Genomic DNA, 21,918 nt, shown 5'->3' on the forward strand with positions numbered 1-21,918 from the left:
CTGCTGAGACAAAAACACATGACAAAAGCAACTTCACAAAGGAAGTTCTGCTTGGCTCACAGTTTGAGGGTGCAGTACACTGGGGTAGAGAGGTCATGGAGGCAGGACCCTGGGGTGACTGATCGCTGCCTCACAGTCAGAAAGCAGAGAGAAATAAAAGCAGATGAAATAAAAGCAGATGCTCAGCTTGCTTCCCACTTTCTAGTCAATCTAGAACCCCGACCAGTAGAAATGCATTCCCCCATTTAGAGTGGGTCTTCTAATCTAGAAATTACCTCACTGAGATGCCTAGAGGTTTAATTCTGGAGGATTTTAGATCTTGTCATACTGACAATTAATATTAATGATTACTCTCCTATATGCACTACATTATTCTAGGAGCTATGGGAATAAAGGAGGAAGGCTATAGATGACTGTGGTTGCATCTGCCTAGATTATTTTGCCCTCAAGTCTTTAAAAATCTTTTAAATTTTTTTATGTGCATGAATGCCTTTCCTGCACATAGGTCTGTGCACCATGTGCCTGCAGTGTCCCCAGAAACCAGAGGAGAGCAATGGATTCCCTGGAACTGGAGTTGCAAATGGTTGAGGCCCCATGTCGGTGCTGGGAAGGAAACTGTTCCTCTGCCTAGAGGAGCAAGTTCTTCTAACCATTTAGCCATCTCTCCAGCTCTTGCACGTGAGTCGTTACAGGGCCAGCTCCATCTTATCTTTCAGATTTCAACTTAAAATCACCCCTCATCATCATCACTGCCAACTTCATCTATCACCAATTTTCTAACCAACCTCTAGTATATCAGCTGCTTGTAGTTTCTTCATAGTGTATATTTCTGTGTGAAACCATTGTTTTCATTAAGTTGCTGCTTGCTTATTTTCTCTCCTCTCTAGGACACAAATCCAAAGTGGTAGATTATTTTTCTGCATCATTCATCGTATATACAACACCTAGACCAATGTCTAAAGAGAGAGAAGCTATTGAAGAAATAAAATGCTAAATCCAGAACCAGTTCTTACGAAGCAATCAATCAAGCTGCAAAAGCAAAGTTTACATATTTGTAGAAACTGAAAATAACCCAGAATACAACTCTAGTAAGTAATCTTGATCATCAGTTTAAAGGCATTACAAAAAAATATATATATAAATACTGGGTGTGTCTGTGAGGAGTCATCTAGATTAGGTTAGCCAGGATGGAAAAGCTCACTCTAAATGTGTGTGGTAGCATTCTGTTGGCTGGGGTAGCAAACGTAATAAGGAGAGAGTGAATTGGGCACCAGCATCGATCCCTCTTCTGCTTCCTGACTATGGACACAGTGTGACTGGCGCTTCCTGTACCTGCCACTACACCTCCTCTACCATGGCAGATCGCATCATCTGAAACTTGGAGACAAAATAAACCCTCCCTTAAGCTGTCTTTGTCACATATTCAGTCACAGTGTGAGATTAGTAACTAATGTGACAGCAAATCATCTACAAGGCTGTCTGAGAAATACGCTGCTTTTCTGTTGCCACATGTAGACACCAGAGTTATCCTATCAACCAAAATACTACCCAGGTTAAAATGTAAAACTCTTTGACAGTTTGTGGTTCCAAGAGGGAAAAAAAGACCACCTCTCTTAAGTGTTGTTTCAAGCAATCTACATAGTTTTCTTAAGATAGTAGGATGAAGTTGGTGTTGCCTAGAGTACAAAACTGAACACCTTTTATCCTGACTGTTGTATATTTCTAGTTCCCTTCCATGTCAGAGTGCTTAATACAGTCCAGTGTTGTACACCAGCTGCCTCTGCACACAAGCCCAATAACCAATGGCTTAGTCAGAGTAAACTCTCAAGGTTAGCCCTCTAGCTTACACCGCTCCTTTGTAGAAAGGATACCAGGAGAGAACCCTGGAGGGTAGCAGTGATGAAAGTTTGCTGCATAGGATGGTGAGAGAACATTCTGCCTGTTGATCTTTGAGAAAGTATACACAATGTGTTCCTAGGATGAACAGCTTTGGTAACATCTGGGAGCGTGCTGGAAATGCAGCATCTGAGGTCCCACCTAGACTTACCGAGTCACTTTCCATTTTAGTGAGATCCTATGCAATGCATGTGCACATTAAATTTTGAGAATCATTGCTGGGGTTGGGGGACTGCTAGTACTAGAGATCATGATGGAAAAAAAAAAACAACAAAAAAAACAAAACAAAAAAAACGTCTGCAACAAACTCCCCAAATTCAGAAAATTGGAAGGGAACGGCTGCATCTACCATGTGTCTAACGGTGCTGGACATCCCACCCTGGTGGGCTGATCTTAGACCAGTGTTCTGGCTTCAGTGATCTCCTGATCCCACCTTAAATCATTTTTGTGTCGTGTACTTTTAGGTAACATGCATGAAGTCATTTCCAGTATATGTCAATGAGTAAAGGATTGTGTGTGATTCTGGCTCTGTGTGTGTGTGTGTGTGTGTGTGTGTGTGTGTGTGTGTGTTGTGTGTGTGTGTGTGTGTGTGTGTTGTGTGTGTACACATATATGTGTGTCTTAGAGCCAGAGGTCAACTTTGGATGTCTTTCCTTAAGTGTCATTTTCCTTGTCTTCTGAGGTAGGTTAGTCTAGTTGACCAGCAAGCTGTAGAGCTCGGTTGTTCATCCTCTTTAGCACTGAGATTACAAACATGTGCCATCACAACTTGCCCTCTCTCTCTCTCTCTCTCTCTCTCTCTCTCTCTCTCTCTCTCTCTCTCTCTCTCTCTCTCTCTCTGGTTTTTTGAGACAGGGTTTCTCTGTGTAGTTTTGGTGCCTGTCCTGGATCTCACTCTGTAGACCAGGCTGGCCTTAAACTCACAGAGATCCACCTGGCTCTGCCTCCCGAGTGCTGGGATTAAAGGCGTGTGCCACCACTGCCTGACCCAACTTGCTCTTACTTCTTTATTTATTCTTTATATTTTTAATGTGGGTTCTAGGGAATGAACTCTGGTCCTTATGCTTGTTTGAAAGTGCTTTACTAGCTCAACTATCTCCCTAACCCTGTAGGCATTCCTTCTAATCCTGACTTGCTACTCATTGATTCTGGGAACATATGCAAATTACTGAAGCTCTGCAAGGTCTTCTTCCTACATACTGGGGATGGTGGGGCTTAAGTGACCTGTCTGCTAGAAAATTAAATGAGGAAAACTACGTTATGTGCATAGCACATTATCTGGCTTAGAACAAGCATTCAAACTAATTACTATTGGGGATATTATTCTTGCTAACTTCCTCCTTTAACCTATAGATCCAGTTTATTCTGGACTCATTGCATCAGAACTTGGAACCCTAAGCTTCAAACTAGATGCTCACACATATGTTTAGGAAAGCATAGAGCCTCTTGCAAGAGCTCTGCCTATGGTATAGCCATGCTTAGCTCTGGCAGCTCCTTCTTCAAACCTTTGGATGCCACAGAAGAGCATAATTCTCCTGGTCCCTTCTCAGCTTACTCTAGGGCTTTACATGTAACAGACCCTTAGCAAATGTTTGCTGAATGACTAAATGAATCATTTAGAGAAAATAGCCATATGCCATAATTGCTTTGCTACTTGAGTGCTAACTTTGTTGTTGCAAATATATACAGAAAGAGCCTTTAGAGCTGGTTTGCAACCCAAGGGTCATAAAACAAAACATTGCAGAAAATTTAATGATTACTTTTCATCCGGTTTATGTAAGTTTGTGTCTCTTTAACTTGGCCACATTTTGAAGGCATGAATTGTGATCTGGGAAGTTAGCCTGAAAACCATACCAGGCTAAAATACATGAGCCTAGATCTTAGCTGACCAGTACTAAAGGCTAATTGCTGATGCAGTGGTTGTTTTTGTGACAGTTGTAGCAGAGGTCTGTCTACTATCCTGGGAAAGGGACCAGCTAAATTTGTCCAAGACCAAGAATCCATACAAACACAAAGCAGTGGAATATGGAAAAGCTGGATTCTGAGTAGTCTGGACTATGATGCCACATAGGTGGATCACTCCCTTCTTTACCTCTGATCTCACTGCTGATGGCTTAGAACCAGAGATCACAGGATGGGACAAGCTCTCAGAGGAAAATGAAGACAGGCACCTTGCTTAGCTTCTCCCTGCAGAAGGAAGCAATTGAATAGATAGCAATGTGCATTGTGGACTAGCAGTCACAGCAGGGAGGAAAATCTTGCTTATTACGATTCACCAGCCTAGCTGCCCCTGCTCACACGCAGCAAAAGCGTTGGTCAGGAAGGCAATGGCCAAAGGTCGGGTCTCAAGTCACAATGCTAGTAATATTGGAAAAGGAAAGAAAGGCCTGGGGGAACCTGTTCCTGAATGGAGCATTAAAAAATAAAAGAAAGGAAGGAGCTGTGCTTAGTGTACGAGTGGGAGATTAAGGCTAAGTCTGTGCAAGACTTATTTGAGGAAGGATCACTGTTTCTTGATCACTTTTCTGAGGTTTACAGATCTATAGCTTTTTTCTTTTTCTCTGTCTTCTGAAGTGAGGGAAGGTAAAATGCTCATTCTTTAATCAATATGTGGGAGCTAATTGTATACCAGACACACTCTTGGAGACAAGGACTTAGAAACTAATAAAATATACTTATAATGCTTTGTATTTCCTCCCAGACTTCTGGCCAGTGTTCAGGTTTTTTTTCTTATCCCTTTTATGTTTTGGGGGGGATATTATTTTATGTTTTTCATTCAGAGTCTCACATAATTTAGGCTGGCTTTAAACTTGCTGTGTAGCTGGGGATGACCTTGAACCTCCAATCCTCCCATTTCTACTTCCCATATGCTAAGATTACAGCCATGCCAAAGCTGAGCTATGCATAGAAACATTGTGTTTTTTGCTTTTGTAGGTTTATTTTATGAGTTTTCACTCAAGAGAACATAAACTTTTCAGAAAATATGTTTTAATCTTTAGAAGAATTTATTATAGAAGTAGAAAAAGAAATATGGAAGTTCTCAGTATAAAACAACAAAATTATTTTATACTTATCACTAATCAATCTTGGAACAAACAGCCAGACAATTTGTTTTTCTATATAAAGTCATTTTGAGATTACATACATATTTTCTCTATGTATTATTTCCATGTGTATGTGTGTGAATATATATATATATATATATCCCTCTCTATATGTATCCATATGTATATATAGAGAGATATAGATATACAGAAAGAAAAGAGTTAAAGAACATTATATGTATATTTATGTGTATGTGTGTTTGGATACATACATTACATACAGACACACATATATATAGACTAGATCCTTTATCTCTTCTACAATTTGTCCATTTATAATGGTGAGGAATAGAAACTCCAGATGTATGAGCAGTTGTTGTGGAATATTACTTTAACAAGGCAAAGATGTATTACATTTTTGATGCTGCATTTCTTTAATTATGTAAAGATGTGGCACTGTTTCACCTTGCCTACCTAAGGTACCTGATTGGTCTAATAATAAGCTGAATGGCCAATGGCTAGGCAGTAGAGGAATAGGTGGGGCTGGCAGACAAAGAGAATAAATAGGAGGAAGAATCTAGAGAAAGGAAAAGAGAATAAGGGAGAAAGAAAGGGAGACAGCTGGGACAAGGCAGCCTGGCTGCTGCCAGCCAGCAAGACATGGAGTAGGATATACAGAATGAAGGAAAGGTTAAAAAGCCCCAAGGGCAAAAATGTAGATGAAGAGAAACAGGTTAATTTGAGTTATAAGAGTTAGTGGGACAAGGATAAGATAATGGCAAGCATTCACAACTAATAATAAGTCTCCAAGTCATGATTTGGGAGCTAGTTGGTGGCCGGAAAGAAAGCCTGCTACAGATAGTAAACCAGTAGTAATGACTGTCTTCTTGCCTCTGCTGAGTAGAGCACTAGGAAGTAAGAGTCGGGGAAAGGATTTGCTTTCCATTTTATACTGTTTTATGAACTTTGAATGTTTTAAATAAATACACTTGAAATTAAAAATAGAAATATAGTTAGTGCTGCCAAGGTCATTGTTGTGGAAGATAATCCCCGCATGGAAATGACAACATAGGAGAATGTGAAGAATGCTGCAAAGAATCCACAAAGCATGATGGAAGTGGAAAGCAGGCTTCCAAGAACTGTACCTGGAGTCAGAAGTTCTCGTGAAAATGGTATCACTCTAGTTCATTCTTGCTGAGGAGGAGGAAGATCCATAATGGTGGTAGATGGATAGCTACAAGATTCAAGGCTCAGAAGTCTGAAGAGCTTCAGTGCCAATCCAGGGAGAGCCTGGATCCCAGGAAGCTCTTATTCTCTCTTCCAGAAGTCAACCTTGAGGGCTTCAGCCCACTGAGGGGATCTAGACTGCTGACTTCCAGAACTAGAAGAATGTGAATTTATTTTAAGATGTCAAGACTGTGTAATTTGTTACAGCAGCCACAGGAAACTGATACAGAGAGTGAAGCTGCATTTTTCATGCTGAGACAGCAGGAACAAATAAGCATACGGCTTCAAGCTGAGGAGCAATGCCATTAAATTGCATTTTTAAAAGGTAACAGATGGTGAATTTTAGAATGCAGTGAAATGGCAGGAAACAGAAGCAAAGGAGTTGCGGGAGGAAACCATTTAAATGGTGTGTTCTTATTGACATAATAACTGTACAGATTTATGGGTACAGCATGATATGTTGACATATATATATATATATATATATATATATATATATATATATATGCATGATATATGTTCAATGTAATAATCAAAGCAAGGTGATTAGTATATCTATCACCTTAAATTTTGATCACTTATTCATGATGAATACACCCAAATGTTCACTTCTAGCTGTTTAGAATATGATAACATTATAGTTAACTATATTCACCCTACTGTGCAGCATATATCAGGACTTAACTCCTGCTATCTATCACAGCACACTATATACCAGCCTCTCACTCTCTCTCTCTCACTTTCCCTTTTACTTTCTCTGATTTGAATCATTGCAATAGCAATTGATATTGTAAACTCAGCCTTGAGGAAATGTGAAAGAGGAGGCCTATGTTGAGAAAATATCTAAGTGGGGAAGAGCTCAAAAGTTCACAGTGGTTCAATGCAAGGGATGAGAAGTACCAAGACCCTCCATTTTAAATTTTATGTCATACATGGCTTCAGAATCTAGTGGCTACAGGGAAGCCAGGTGTTGATCCCTGGAGTGTCTGGAGAAGATGCATGTAGAAATCTTGAATACTTAGTGGCAATGAAGTCCTGATTCTGGGAGGAAAGGTAAGCTTCTGGGGAGGTAGTTGAGGATTCAGATGGAAACCACCCAACACTGGTGAAAAAGGAAGGAATACTAAAGAAGAAAAGAGGCTAGAAAGATGGCTCAGTGGTTAAGAGCATTTGTTGCTCTTCCAGAAGACTAGAGTTCAGTGCTTAGCATCCAAATCTGATGGCTCACAACCACCAGTAACTCCAGCTCTAGAGGATCTGACGCCCTTTTCTTGCCTCTTTGGGCACTGCCACACATGTGTCCCCCCGCCCCCCCCACACACACAGAAAAAGAGATATTAAAATAAATCTTCCCCCCAAATGAAAGCTTTGCATCATTATTTTATATGTAAATGATTCATTTAAAGGGGTAAGGACAAAGTGGATAAAAATAAAGGATAAGGACATAGGAATAGACTAGGAACAGAACAACAATGGGAATATCACGGGAAGAGATACTTTTTAAGAAGTGACATGATGATAGAAAGTCTACAGTAGGATAGATGGAGTGGTCATAGAATAAATGCTAGTGACACTCTGATTAAAAAGTCCTTGATTTTCTCCTCCTCTAGTGCTGCTAAAAAGCAATTGGAAGAGTGAAATGAATTTAATGAGAGGAAGCAGAGAAATGACATAAAAACTCCTAAGAAATTTATTGAGAATGTGTTTAAAGTAAACAGTGGTAAAAGGCTCACATTAATGAAAAGATGAGTTTTCGAAGATTCAGCATTGGGAAAGAGAGAATCCAGTGGCTGAAGAGATTATAAAGATTCAAAAGGACATAATAAGCAAGAGGTAAGGTAAACCAAGACAGTTAAGAGCCAAAGCATAGATGGAGAGGTTTGTCTGAAGTGGGAGAACTTCCTATTTTCTGGGTTCAAGGGCAAAGGATGATGAAAGGAGACACAAGTATCTTCAGAGATTTATATACAGGAACAAAGGCTATTGGAAAATTCTACTTATAATTGTGTTCATTTTTGTGAAAAAAGAAATGAAGAAGAAAGAAAAAGAAAGTGATCAAGTCTAATTTTAGATATAAGAAATGGAAGTATTCCCCCCACACACACACACACAGGTTTCCAAATGATTTGTGCAGAGATATTTGTTCCAAAATGTTATCGTGAGAAGTAAAAACTAATGTATGGAGAGCTGCCCTCTAAAGATCTGGTCTAAAATATACATCTCTAAGTTTTCATCATTCATATGTATCTAATGCTGCATGCCTACAATGATATCCACATAAAAGTCCATACCAGAAGGGCTTTTACACCAGTTACCACCACCACCATCACCACTGGCAACAACTACAAGAAACAGGAGCAGTAACAGGAATGGCAACAAATGGTTGTGTTTTAGAGTAAATGGAGATCAATGCCCAAATTTAAAATTAAGAACCCAGACAAACAACAAAACAGATAAATCCTGTAGCTTACACAGAAGTCTCAAGAATGGGGGTGGGGGGGTGCTGCAGGGTGAACATGAGCAGTGGTCACTCATGACTTCTTACAAGTCAGGCATAGCTGAAGTAAACTAAAATAATTGAATATTTTTCATGTAAACAGCAAGCAGGAAGTTGCATATATTATATTTCTGAGAACTCAAGTCAACAGTTGGATTGTGGCAAAGCTGGGTCCTGAGTGGCAAGAGAGACTTCCCTATCAAGGGAAACAGGGTGCAATGCCAAAGCTTTGACCAATTTCTCGATGGGGCTCAGTGTTTCTCTTTGAGGACAGTACAGTGCCTGGAGAGAAGCATTATGTAGAGTCAGGAACTTGGAGAAAGGTCAGATGTTTATCTCCCAGAAATCCCAGGCCTTGACAATCACTGAGCCCCTGGCAAGCAGGAAGAGCCGAGAATTCAGCCTTGTGATTCAGTTCCTGGGCTCTGGAATGGAGACTTCAGGGAGCTTTGCCAGCTGGAACTGATCTTATCTACATTCACTTAGATTACACTGTTCTCTTGGCAAATTGGATTCAGAATATTGTTCAGATTCCAAAGTTTGAGAAGCCTGAGGTTCTCTATGACTTTGGAGAACTCTGGCTTAGGGGAACATTCCTACAGGCACTGGGGCCCAGGGATTAATCTCTTGGTCCTGGAAGAAAGGAGCCAGCCAGAAGAGAAGCCATTCTACTTCTGCATCCTGTTAAATAAGGCAAATGTGGGTTTATATGGAGCTCACAGAAATAAGAACACTCAGGCCACAGACATAATTACCCCTTTGCTAATACTGTTGATAAAAGAGGGGCTGTAGTCTCAAAGGAAGTTTTGATTCATGTCTGGTAAGATGTCCCATTTCTTAAATTTCGTTGTGTCAATTCAAGACTTCCCGTTAGCAGCTCACACATCCACAACTAGCTCTCATTAGAATATCATGCAGATCAGCTCAGGAGGAAGTCCAAGATTAGCAATGCTAAATCAGGCTTGATATGATTATAAATACTTACGACTGTACCACTACTGTACAACAAAGTGACTTCAGAAGATTTTTAAAATTTTCAGGATATTGTACTTGGTCAGCCACTTTCTGTTCAGATAGTGGGGACAAGGACTTATTTTTAAGTTTGTCACCCAACACTTAAGATAGTTTTTCAAAACACAAATCAATAGGAAAAATGGAAAATAAACCTAAATATAGTTAGTGCAAGATGGAATGAGAGGGACTTAGTATGTTAACCCCTTATTCCTGTGAGGGGTTAAGAGGCAGTATGTTGGTGTTGCTGTGGGTAAATGGACTGGAACATTCTCCTTCCCTCCTATTTTATAGCAGCAGAATGGATGGTAGCTGTTAACCTTTAGTGGCCTCTCTATAGTAACTAATACAATGAACATATAGTTGTGATCCCATCCTGTATCATCTAATACCCAGATTTGATTTTAGCAACCTGACCTTAGAAAATTTATATATAAGCACACAGAATTGGGGGAAATCTGAATTAATCCTTTTCCTTTGGTGCCTTTATGTTTGGCCATAGAGATTGCTGGTGGGCAGATAGTACTTGCACAGGTGTAGAATTTGCCACAGAGCAAGCCACTCACCTTTACTGATGTCTTCGTATTCCAGCCAGAGCCGCCGCTGGACTTGTTTGTTTGGGTACCATATAGAGCAGGATTCCTCAAAGCCGTAGATAGCTTCCTGGATGTAATGGTTACCAAACTGATCCAACAAGGCCACAAAATCTGCCCGAGATGTAGCCCCGTCCAAGGAGTGGAGAGCATTGCTGAAGGCTATAGAAGAACGTCACCCAAGAGTAAGTAAGAATGGGCACTCACCAGTTAGGTACACGGATTCCTAGGCAACTTAGTCCCAAATGCGACTGTGTGACCTGATGTGATGTTTGAGAGCCAGCTAGGAATATCGTGCATTTCTGTTTAACTGAAGTAAATGTTCCTGCTCCTAAATAGGTATCTTTTCAAGTATGTTTGTTGTGTTGTTAATTTTATGCAAGTTAAGCATATGAATGCAAATCCTGACTCCTGCAACTATTAGGTAAATGGTTTTGTGTCCCCTAAAACTGCAGTTCATGACATTAAATCCATTTAGTCAGTTTAATTAATAGCATTTTAAAAATAGAAAGAGAATATCATAGTCTAAAATAGAAACATAAATACAAGCAAAGAACATTTCACATCATAAGATAAAGTATTATTTTATAGTATTATGAATGTGGTTGTGTGTGAAGCATGAGGTCATAGAATAAAAATTATTCTGTGGGTAGAGACTGTGATGGCTAATACTGATTGTCAACTTGATAGCATCTAGAGTCGTCTAGGTAATGAACTTCTGAGCATGTCTGTGAAGAAGTTTCTGGATTAGGTTAGTTGAGGTATGTCCTGGTTGGTTTTTGTTAACTTGACACAAACCTAGATATACTGAAGAAGAAAGAATATTAATTGAGCAAATGTCTCCATAAGATTTGCCTATAGGCAAGTCTATTGGGCATTGTCTTGATTAATGATTGATTTGGAATTACCCAGCCCACTGTGGGTAAGTGTCAAGTCTAGGCAGGTGGGCTTGAGTTTTTTTGGTTTTTTTTTTGTTTGTTTTTTTTTTGTTTTTTTTTTTTTTTTTTTTGGTTTTTCGAGACAGGGTTTCTCTGTGTAGCTTTGCGCCTTTCCTGGAACTCACTTGGTAGTCCAGGCTGGCCTCGAACTCACAGAGATCCGCCTGGCTCTGCCTCCCGAGTGCTGGGATTAAAGGCGTGCGCCACCACCGCCCGGCCGGGCTTGAGTTTTATAAGAAAACAGAATGAGAAAGCCATCAAGGAGCAAACTAGTAAGTAGCATTCCTCTATGGCTTCTGCTTCCATTCCTCCCTGGAGTTCCTGTTTCAACTTCCTTCAGTGATGGACTGTTAATGGGGAAGTGTAAGATAAACTAAAATAAACTCTTTCCTCCTGGAGTTGCTTTTGGTCATGGTGTTTTATCACAGTAATAGAAAAATAAACTGAAACAGGTGGGAAGATACATCCTAACTCTGGGTGGTACCATTCCATGGGCTGGAGTGCTGGACAAAATACAAAAAGAAAGCAAGTTAAACACCAGCATTCATCTCTCTCTGCTTCCTAATCCTGCCACTATGCTTTCTCTAACATGGCAGTGAGCCAAAATAAATGCTTCCTTCCGTAAGTTAAGTGTGTCAGATATTCTGTCCTAACTCTAAGGAAACTAAGGAATCCAGGAACCAAAACTATTTACAGAAGATTTTAACTAAGAAATGGGTAATGAAAAGATAATGAAAGGAAAGGGGTAAGAAAGGCCATGGAAACAATGCTTGCATTTTATTTTAGAAAAACCAAAGGTAAAGGAACAGGGAAATGATGAGTGGAAGAAGGACCCTGTATGCCTCCTCACTCTTCATCTGAGCCAAATCTCTTCATGGTTTCTGTCGCTCTTTAAGACTCGTGGGAGAAAATGGTCTGTAGTAAACTTTCAGACTAATACTTTATCTGGCCAGCTCTATTCAGCCCTCCTTTCTAAATATCTGTGTCCCCTCGGGGCAAGGTGGAGTCTAACCCAGGCATGAGATGTTAAGTACCAAGGTCCACATCACTTGGGAAAACTTCATGTTACTTTGAGAGGCCTCTGGCAGCAGAAACACATGAGTGATTACCCATGTAATGCCCAACATCTGTGTTAGGTACAAACTGAGTATGTGGGCTCAGTAGTTTCTGTTGCTATGGTTTTTGAGAGTGAAGAGTGACTTCGTTTTCTACATAATCCACATTTGAGGTTTCCTTCAGTACAATCCTCATTCCAATCCCTTCTTCCCAAGAAATCCATCAAATAAAAAGTCAAAGTTTTGAGATCTGTTGTACCCTGTTAAAATGTTCTAACAGGTGTGTTGTAATGTTGTCTCCAATAAGAACGTTCTAGATTGCTAATCTTTTCCAATTCATGAAGCAGTATTTTTTTTTTGTTTTTAGTATTTTCCTTCTTTGACCCTGAGACTGCACTTCCTGTTTGCTGACTCTAAGACCCTAAATAAGCTTAGAAGTCACCACTCCTTAAATTATTAAAATATAAATGTATTTCCACATATCATTGCATTTCATATAACATACATTATTACATATAGTTAAAGACATATTTCCCTGTTGCTCTCTATTTCATTTGCTGTTTAGGAAATATATTGTTTCTTTTTATTTCTTCCTTTTTCTCTCTTTCTAGCTCCCTTTTCTTCAGGTCCTCACACAAAATCTTTTAATCACGTTTTACTTCTTTCACATGTTTATTCCGACAATTTATTAAAAGCCTACTTAAAAAAAAATACTCTGATCACACTGGATAACCCCAGGGGAAAAATAATATTTTCACTGATCTCATCCTTGCCTCTTCTGGAGTATAAGATACCCCTTACAATTCATTCTGTGCTTAGAAAAGAATCTCATCCTATCCGTTTGCCCTGAAGAGTGAATCTGAGTGCCTGGGCTGTGTGTCTCATGCAGTGGCTGTGTGCTAGGCTGCTTCTGCAATACTGAGCTGAATGATCCCTTTGGAAAAGAGTTCCCAGGCCTAGGGGAAGACAGAGGTGGGGGCTTGCTGTAGTGGATGCTCACCCTGAGAGACAGCTGCTTGGTTGAGTTTGATGTGGAACATCACAGACCGAACCTTCCAGTGCTGCAGCACAGGGTATCCAGACACTTCACTGAAGTTCACCATCCCTGGGGACAGAGGAGACGAAAGGTCAGCTTGTGAGGCTGACTCACAAGTCCCAAGTTGAAAAGCATGACCCAGTTCAATTAAGCTAAGGATGTATTGGTGAGGAAATTAGGAAGTGCTCTTTGATGAAGAGACTCTGTAGTCTTAACAACCATGTCTATTGAACTCTTGCTCTCTGCCTGGCATTTTGCTAAGTACTTTGCATATGTTAAGCCATTTGATCCTTGTGCTATAGGTGTTATCATCTGCACCTGCCAAATGAAGACACGGAGACCCTGAGTGTTTCTACAAAGTCCCCAAGAGACTAGGTAAGATAGGGTGGGGTTCCAGATGTGCCTGAACCCAGGACCAGGCTCCTTACTCATTTTATTGTAATATCCAGACAATAAATTTATATTCAACTCTAGACTTACTGTAATGCCTGGCTTTTAGTCTCTTTAATATTTGCAGTAATTGACTCAGCTCACGTATCTGTAACATTGATTTTTCTGTCTCATTTAACTGATTTATATTTGGTATTTACACTTTAATTATTCTGAGGCTGATAATGCTTATTTCTCCTTTACCAGAAGGGACACTGTCAGGGTAACTAAGTTATTAAAAGGTAGTGACAGCCAAATATCGAGTGCCACCTATGTGTCAGGCAATAAGATATCCATTTAAGGTGCACCTTTACCTATGAGAAAATCCAGGTTATGAGAAGCTAAGTCTGTTGCCCAAGGTTCTCTCAACATATGCCTCCTTAGGGCCTTTACACAGTATCAATGGCCTGCTCTTCCTTAAGAGCTGAAGGAGCTCCCCTATTTGAATTCCAGCCAATTCTATAAATATATAATGCTTTTCTAAGCACAGAATGAATTGTAAGGGGTATCTTATACCATACAAGAGGCAAGGCTGAGATCAATGAACATATCATTTTTCCCCCTGGGGTTATCCCGTGTGATCAGAGTATTTTTTAAAGTAGGCTTTTTAATAAATTGTCATTTATTAAATATATAAATAATTATGTCAGGAAATAAAATAAAGACTTCCCAAGTTTGTAAAATCACAACTTTAGCTTCATTTCTATGCCTAACTGTATGTGTGTGTGTGTGTGTGTGTGTGTATGCCACAGAAATGTATATTCATGTACATATATGTACACATACACAAGTACACACAGGAAGTGTATAGACATTGTACAGGATGTACATAATATGTGCACAAATATGGCAATGAAACAGACATACATGTCAAATCTTCAGCCCTTTTGGCTCTTGCCTCTTCCATCTAAATCAACCAACTTAATAAGTAAACTGAGTGATGAGTGGGCAGGATTCATTAGCTACTTGTCATCTCTGATCAAATTAGGTGGGTAATTACCAAATTTCCATTTCCGTGTGAATCATCTGGGAATAATTATTGGTAAGGTAAAAATAAGAAAGGTCAACAAAGGTGGCTTAAGTGAAGTGGTTGCTTAAATTTTATCTCAGGTCATCAAAGAGAAGTGTCATGAAAGGAAGGAAAGGCTTTTGGTGTTTTCATTCAAATGTTCGTCTTTCAAGGCAGGAGGCTTTGTGGTGACAGGCATATGACTGCATACTTTGGCTTTTCACCTTCATGTTGACTTCAGAGGCACACAAATGAAATTCAGACTTTACAAATGTAAGACTTAATTATCTTAAAGGAACTATTCATTAGCAAAGAAAACCTGTGTGCAGTGCAGAGCCATGCCAATCCAGTGTCCACAGCAGCGCATCCACTCTGTCGCTATCTGAAAATGTCTATTTATAAAACACACCAAGTCTAATATAAAGATCTTCAGCACATGGGGTGGATCCCTTTAATTGAGTGGTGTCCTAGTTGGACAAAAAGTAGACAAGAAACCAGGAGACCTGGGCTCCAGGGCTAGTGTTGCTACAGCTGAAAGTTCCAGAATGAAGAGTACTTTAACATCTGTCGCTTTTCCTTCTCACAACCCAAGTAAGCTCTCTCTGGCTACCTAGCTATGGGACATTGTGTTTCCTGGATGTTTAATCTGCAAAACCGTGGGCCTGGCTGAAATATCTTTTGGTTTCCTTTTCACTTCTGCGATTTCAAATAGCTATACATATGACTTCAGGCAAGCAATGCAGGGTTTCTGTTTTCATACCTGAAAAGTGGGGCTGAGGGCATTTATCCCAGTCACTACACAGGCAGGGGGTGAGAGCAGAAGAAAATTAGGAGCATAAAACCCTTTGGGGGGAAACAAAGCAGCATGTGCATGCATGTCCCTGTGACATTATCATCTTTCCTCTCTCTGTCACTCTCTCTTTGTCTCTGTCTCTCTCTCTTTGTCTCTTTCTCTGTCTGTCTCTCTCTCTCTCTCATCACCCATACATGTGCAAACTTGACATTTATTAACTGACACATTGCTGTGACTTTGTAGACTTTATTCCAGAACAACATGGAGAACGTAAGAATAAGTAATAGGTATGGGTGTTTGGAGATAGGCATGATTCTATCTCACCTCTACCCAGGACGGGTTACCCAGACTTGGGTATTGAACAGCCAAACACACTTCCAGCGGCTATGCTTGGGCTCCATGGCAGTTTGAAAAGTGTTATGTAACGGTTAAGGCTTGGAAAGTGTCTGCCTATACCTACTTACAGATAATTCTTCCCTTACTTACAAAGGAAGGATAAAGTACATAATTTCTAGCTGAGTCATGTTTCTTTCTCAGTGTGTCCTTGACAGGCAGTCAGGTTTATTTTATTATCATTTTGGAACACATTTACACCAAATGGATTTTTTTTCCCAAACAAAATGTCTCTGGCTATGTTTTTTTGAGAATGGATTTTTTTAAATTTTATATTTTTAACCTATGCTTCAGAACATAGTTAATGAACATACCTGTGTATAATCTGAAAAGAGACAGTGAGGAGAGAGAAGGGACTAGAAGAAAAAGACAGAGGAAGGGAGGGGAGGGAAAATGAAAGAGTATACAAATGGACAGAAGACAGAACAATCCAGAAGCAGAATTCTACCCCAAATCTATAGCAACTGCTTGGAAAACTATCCCATCCCATTGTCTCTATTAACCCATCCAAGAAGCCAACCTAAAACCCACAAGTCAGTGTGTGGAAAGCCAGACCCTCCCTAGCACACTGCCCAAGAAGCCTAACAACTGTCCCCATAGCAACTTCATCCAAACACCTGGGATCTTATTAATGACTGAGTATCTAACACATCCCCCTAGCCAATGGTAGAGGTTCCAGTTAGCTTACCTACAGTATCCCCATGTCAACAGCTGGCAATCATACCTGTAACCTTCTTCTTTCTCATGAAGATTTTCCATTTTTCTCTCTACCTTTGAGACTGTGCCAAAACGCAAATGTTAGCTGTTATGTTCCTTGCTATCACAAGCCCAGAATAAATAGCTGTTACCTGTTTTCATTTGATTGGCCTTCCTTTATTTCCATGCAGCCTGTAACAGTGGAATGACCTGAGAAGCTTGGAGTTTAACTGTTATTCTGAAGAAGCCAATGAAGATTTATAAATCAGTATTTCCAGAATGTTATTTAATAATTCTGCCAGATGGTCTGTGTGCAAAGGATTCTCTAGTTAAATAGGATTGGGAATTGCTGGGTTAAATAAAGTAAAAGGGATTTCTTGCCTGCAGGCTTTCTAATACTAAGGTGATGTGAGTTACTGTGAGGAGGATGCTACATGCAGTTTTCCTGAACATATTTGAGGTCAGAACCGGTTTATGAATAGAACTTGGATTTTCCATGAAAAAACAAAGCACAAAACATGCTTAGAAATGCTGAGACAGAAGATTCTGAAGATCACTTTAGCTCTAAAACTCTCCAAGCTTATAGGTTTGTGAGGATTATGGCCCATAACAGCACAGTGTCACAGTAGGCAAGAGTCACTGTGTCACTGCATGGGAAGTTATCACGAAAGTGTTGCCAGAACTGGCTGGAGAATATGGAAGGAATTTGGTCAGTCATGTCTTTTTTCAATCCTTCTAGTTATTTTGTGTTAAAAACATGAGAGTTTACTCTTTGCTTATATCACAGAGAGACATGCCCTTGGACTAACTAGCTCTGCTTTAACCAAAATAGGTTAAAAGCAGATAGAAAAGCCACCAGGTCAGGAAGCATTCACTTTGCCTGAGAGCCATGCAGATCAGAAGGGCCTCAGCTTGTCATTTTTAACATTAAGTCCCCTGAAGAGAGGTCCAGGAACACAAGGGTAAATATAATTCTGTTGTGGCTAAGAATGTAATTTGAAGCATTTCCTTATCTCAAAGTTGTGGATTCAAGTACAGGTGCTTCTGACATCTCAGTTCTATCACACTCACTCCTTCTGAAAAGCTGCCGGCATCATCCTAGGCTACGCTAGGCATCCTCTTAGCCTGGCAATTGCAGGACAATATTCCCTTCCAAAATGAACCATAAATACGGTGTGTGTGGGGGTCATTAAACAAGCAGCTCATTAGAAGCATGGAACTTGCCTTGTTTGTAGGCGCCAGCCCCCAAGCCTCCTTTATAAGTACACAGCACACACACACACAGAGAGACAGAGACAGAGACAGAGACAGAGAGACAGAGAAAGAGAGCGGAGTGTTTCTCAGTAAACAAAATGGAAGTGATGCTAGAGACCTACGTTTTTTAGGAAGCACTTCGGAGTCTACATGTTAATACTGTGTGTGTGTGTGTGTGTGTGTGTGTGTGTGTGTGTGTGTGTGTGTGTGTTTAGTCAGTTTTCCACAGACAACTGATTTTTGATTTTGAAGAGATTCCTGGAAGGCCCAGAATGTATCTATTTTTTATTATTACTTTATGCTGCTTCCTTCCCTACTATAGAGAAGACACAAAGGAGGCGTAGGCACCTTTTTTGATACTGAGATATGACACTGTTGAGAAATAATGTAATCATCCACAAAACTCAAGCTCAAGAAATGGAGTACCGAAAAGAAAGAAAGTAAGCAAAAAATCAACAAAATATCTCATTGGGTTATAAGTAAGTTTACCATTTTGTGCTAGGCTACACTTCCCACCACATGCAGCCACAGGCTGGACATGCTGAACAGTACTTCTCATTGGTCTATTTATTTAGTTAACAAACACACATGCCACGGTGTGTTAAGAATCACTTTCATTAGTGCTAGTCTCTCATATCAATTCTATGGGGAAGACGGTGTTATAATACACATTTTTAAAGGTGAAAGACACAGTGGCACAGAGAACTTAAATAACTTGTCCTGAACTTAGACGAGTAAGGAGCAGAACCCAGCTGCCAGGCTCTGGAGCCCACGCTAATAATTACTATGCTTCATTGCCTCGGGAAGAACCACTTCTAATCCCTGGTATCTGCTGAAGGCTTATGCTCAGCCATTCATTAAAAAATGGAGGAAAGGAGGCAGAAGGGATAGAATAAGGAAGACAGAATGAATAAGGTGGAGGGATAATGAAGAAACAAGCATAACCAATGAAATTGAGCTCAAGCATATTGTTCTAGCAAATGATGCCAAATCCCAAGTTACTGATTTCTAGAGTTCAAGCATCTCAAAGCCCCTTCTTAGCTCAAACATGATCTACCCAGAAGCCAAGGCCCAGAAAGAAACAGCCCAACCTATGGGCCCTGCCTCCGCTAATGAAGTTACATCTCTGTCCCACATAGACCAAGAGAAGGAACTGTGGCATTAAACAATAGAGGGGCAGGATTTATTGTCCCCTTTACATGATGAGGGATCAAGAGGCCTTCACACAACAGAGCTAGATTCAAACACAGGGTCACTGGATAACAAAACTCTGTCAGTCTCTGTCTTATCTCACTGCTTCAGAAATTCTGCGCAGGGACTACACTATTAATGCATGTTCAGGGGATGGATATACTCCATCTTCTCTCTGCCTCTATGACTTACATACCAAAGCCTCTGAATGTATATACATCCATTGTGGCATTTTCCCCCACCCCTTGAAGAATTTCTATAAAATTTAGCAAGAAAAATATATTATCACAGCCATTTTGTAGTAATTACATGAGAATATTGACAATTTTACTGATAATTAATCCTAATAATGTTTGATTTTTATAACAGATCGTTTATCATGTTTGAATGAAACGACTGACTTTGGGAACAAAAATTACCATGGTCAAGCGAGTGCCATGATTTTAAGAAATTCTGGATATCTGCCTGGGTTTGGCTGTATAAATGAAGGCACACTTACCAGTCAGGAAGTCAGGGTCAGGGGTGGGCTCTGAGATTTCCTCTAGACACTGATTCTCCAGTGGGACAGTGGCAACCACAAGACCATCTGGCAGTTGCTGGTCTAAACCACGAGCAAAGTTGTTTTGTCTAGAAACAGAGCAAATGTTCATTTTCTGCCTATCCACGGTACTCTTCAGCATGCAGTCCATATTTCAACACACAGTGTAAAAGATCTTTCTGGTCCAAAAGTCATGCTTCACCTTGAGACACATTTGGTACACATGACATGAGTTAGTCACATGAATAAGGGAGGTAAAGGGGGCATGGAGATGAGAGGTGAATCAGCTGAAGAAGTCTATGGGCAGGGTAGAGAATGTTTCCCTCCACCCCAGGTGTCCCCTCTGACTCCATCTCTACAAGATGCCAGTGCTCTCAGTTACATTTGTAGAATACAGAGAATACTCTGGCTATCACAAGACCAATTCTGATACCACACTTATTGCCCTGGAAAACCAATTCCATTGTTGAAAATGGAAAATACTTGTAAAGTTTCTTGTCCATGACAGAAACAGGAGCTGAATACAAGAACTACCTTGAAAATTTGCCTCCCTTTTGTTCCTACGAGCATAGATTAGATTGCTATAAGGTCATGTTTTATGTTAGAATACTGACATCACTACTGTCATAATCATCATCATCATCTCATGGAAAGCATATTCCCATGGCTTCTAAGTAAATTCAAATAGCGCAAGGAAGAACCAGTATAAGGGTCAAATGGGGAATCTCTCGTAGAGTTTCTAAATAAATGGTTCAAAATGTTTTGTTCACAGAGGTGCTTTCAATCTTCAAAATAATTAAATGTCACAAATATTTGGCCATGATCATAAATGTCAATATTTACCATGTTTGAAATTAAAAGATAAAATTTTAAAAATTACTATTCAAGTACCAATAAACACATTCAATATCAACGTATTATGGGAAAAAGGGCAATGGCATTATTTTATATTTTTAAATGTCTGACTTAGTAGAAGACAACTGGATTCTCACAACTGAATCCAACATATTACAACATGTTATTTTACTTGAAATATATGAAAGAAATTTGGCTTTCAAATAGGTAGGACCTAAGTACTCCCTGAAGAGGTTTGGTGATATCCAAGAATCCTTTGAACACACTCTGAGAGATGCTGTTCACAAGCCAGGTCTTAAGATTTGGAGGTAAAATAGAACTTGAACATTTTGGTGTGGCTTCAATGTGAAATCTTGAAGGTAAGATTTTGTTTAAGGTTTTATCATACACCCAGCATGCTTCTTGGATTCTTGAATGAAGAGTGTAGACTTGAACAGGATTATGGGCAAGAACACAATCTGTCCCTTTAGGTATCTCACGATCACTCTGATCTAAGATATACAACTTCATGCAAGAATAAGGCTCTTCAGAGCAGAAGCTACACAACACCCCTGAAAAGTCAGCTCTGTGCATATGACGTTCACCTGAATGTTCCTTTTAGCACCTGTCCAGCAGCTACTTCTTTGGACTGGTTGTTGTAACCAAAGAACATTTCCCCAAAGAGAGTCTGGTTCATAGGGACCTCTCTGCTTTCTGCACAATCACCTCCCTCTGGGCAGGTCTCTGTGACAAGTTGACAAGACCGTCCATCCACCCCAAGCTTGTAGTCTTCGATACACCTAATGGGATAGAGAACTCAAGATAAGAAGTTATTCGTCAATGAGTCATCAGGGCAAATCAACACAATAAATTGGGATCAATGCCTGTGGAGAAATGTTAGATGACCTCAAACGAGGAATAAACCTTTTGATTTAGGTCTCTTAAAACTCAGCTTCATACATCTATAAATTGAGGCACTTTTCATCATGACCACATCGAATGTTTATTTTTCCTTAAGCGGTAAGTCTTTTCGGACTCCACCTGTCCTAGCCCTCTGATTTCTAAAGTTAAGGATTAGAGGAGATCAGCTTACAAATGAGTTAACATACTTAAATATAAGGTATGCCAGCATTTTTCTCAAGAATATTCTGTGGAGCTTCTGCATTTGTTTGTAGGGTAATTAGGCAGCAAAAGAGTAATAGTGTGCTTAAGAAATTAATAACTCTCAAATCTGGTCTTGTGGTAAGTCAACTAAGAAATGAGGGAGATTTGTGATCTTCTAGCTGTGCTCTGTTTGAGTACATACAAACAAACCACCAGCTCATACAAACTCCCTTCCACTCAGTGCTGACATCCTGAACTAAATAGATGCCAGGGCACAGTGTGAGTCCTGTGTGCTCCATAAACCAACAATCGCCTCCTCACTGCTTTCCGTGTTGTGTTGCTCTAATGGGAAAGTAATACTAATTTGGTAACCATGGGTC

The 21,918-nt window shown here is 39.9% G+C and overlaps 1 protein-coding gene across 1 annotated transcript in view; it reads right to left on the reverse strand.

The window, feature by feature from the left end:
• Astn1 (astrotactin 1) overlaps positions 1–21,918 on the reverse strand; it is a 214,955-nt gene that overhangs the window by 60,242 nt on the left and 132,795 nt on the right. Inside the window, exons 13-16 of the mRNA XM_059280177.1 lie at positions 21,040–21,234; positions 19,562–19,689; positions 13,262–13,366; positions 10,242–10,430 (exon numbers count right to left, since the gene is read on the reverse strand). Coding sequence (XP_059136160.1) covers positions 10,242–10,430; positions 13,262–13,366; positions 19,562–19,689; positions 21,040–21,234 — 617 coding nt within the window. The remainder of the gene's footprint in view (positions 1–10,241; positions 10,431–13,261; positions 13,367–19,561; positions 19,690–21,039; positions 21,235–21,918) is intronic.

This window comes from Peromyscus eremicus, chromosome 15 (assembly GCF_949786415.1).
Source record: "Peromyscus eremicus chromosome 15, PerEre_H2_v1, whole genome shotgun sequence".
In the NCBI taxonomy this organism is placed as follows: Eukaryota; Metazoa; Chordata; class Mammalia; order Rodentia; family Cricetidae; genus Peromyscus; species Peromyscus eremicus.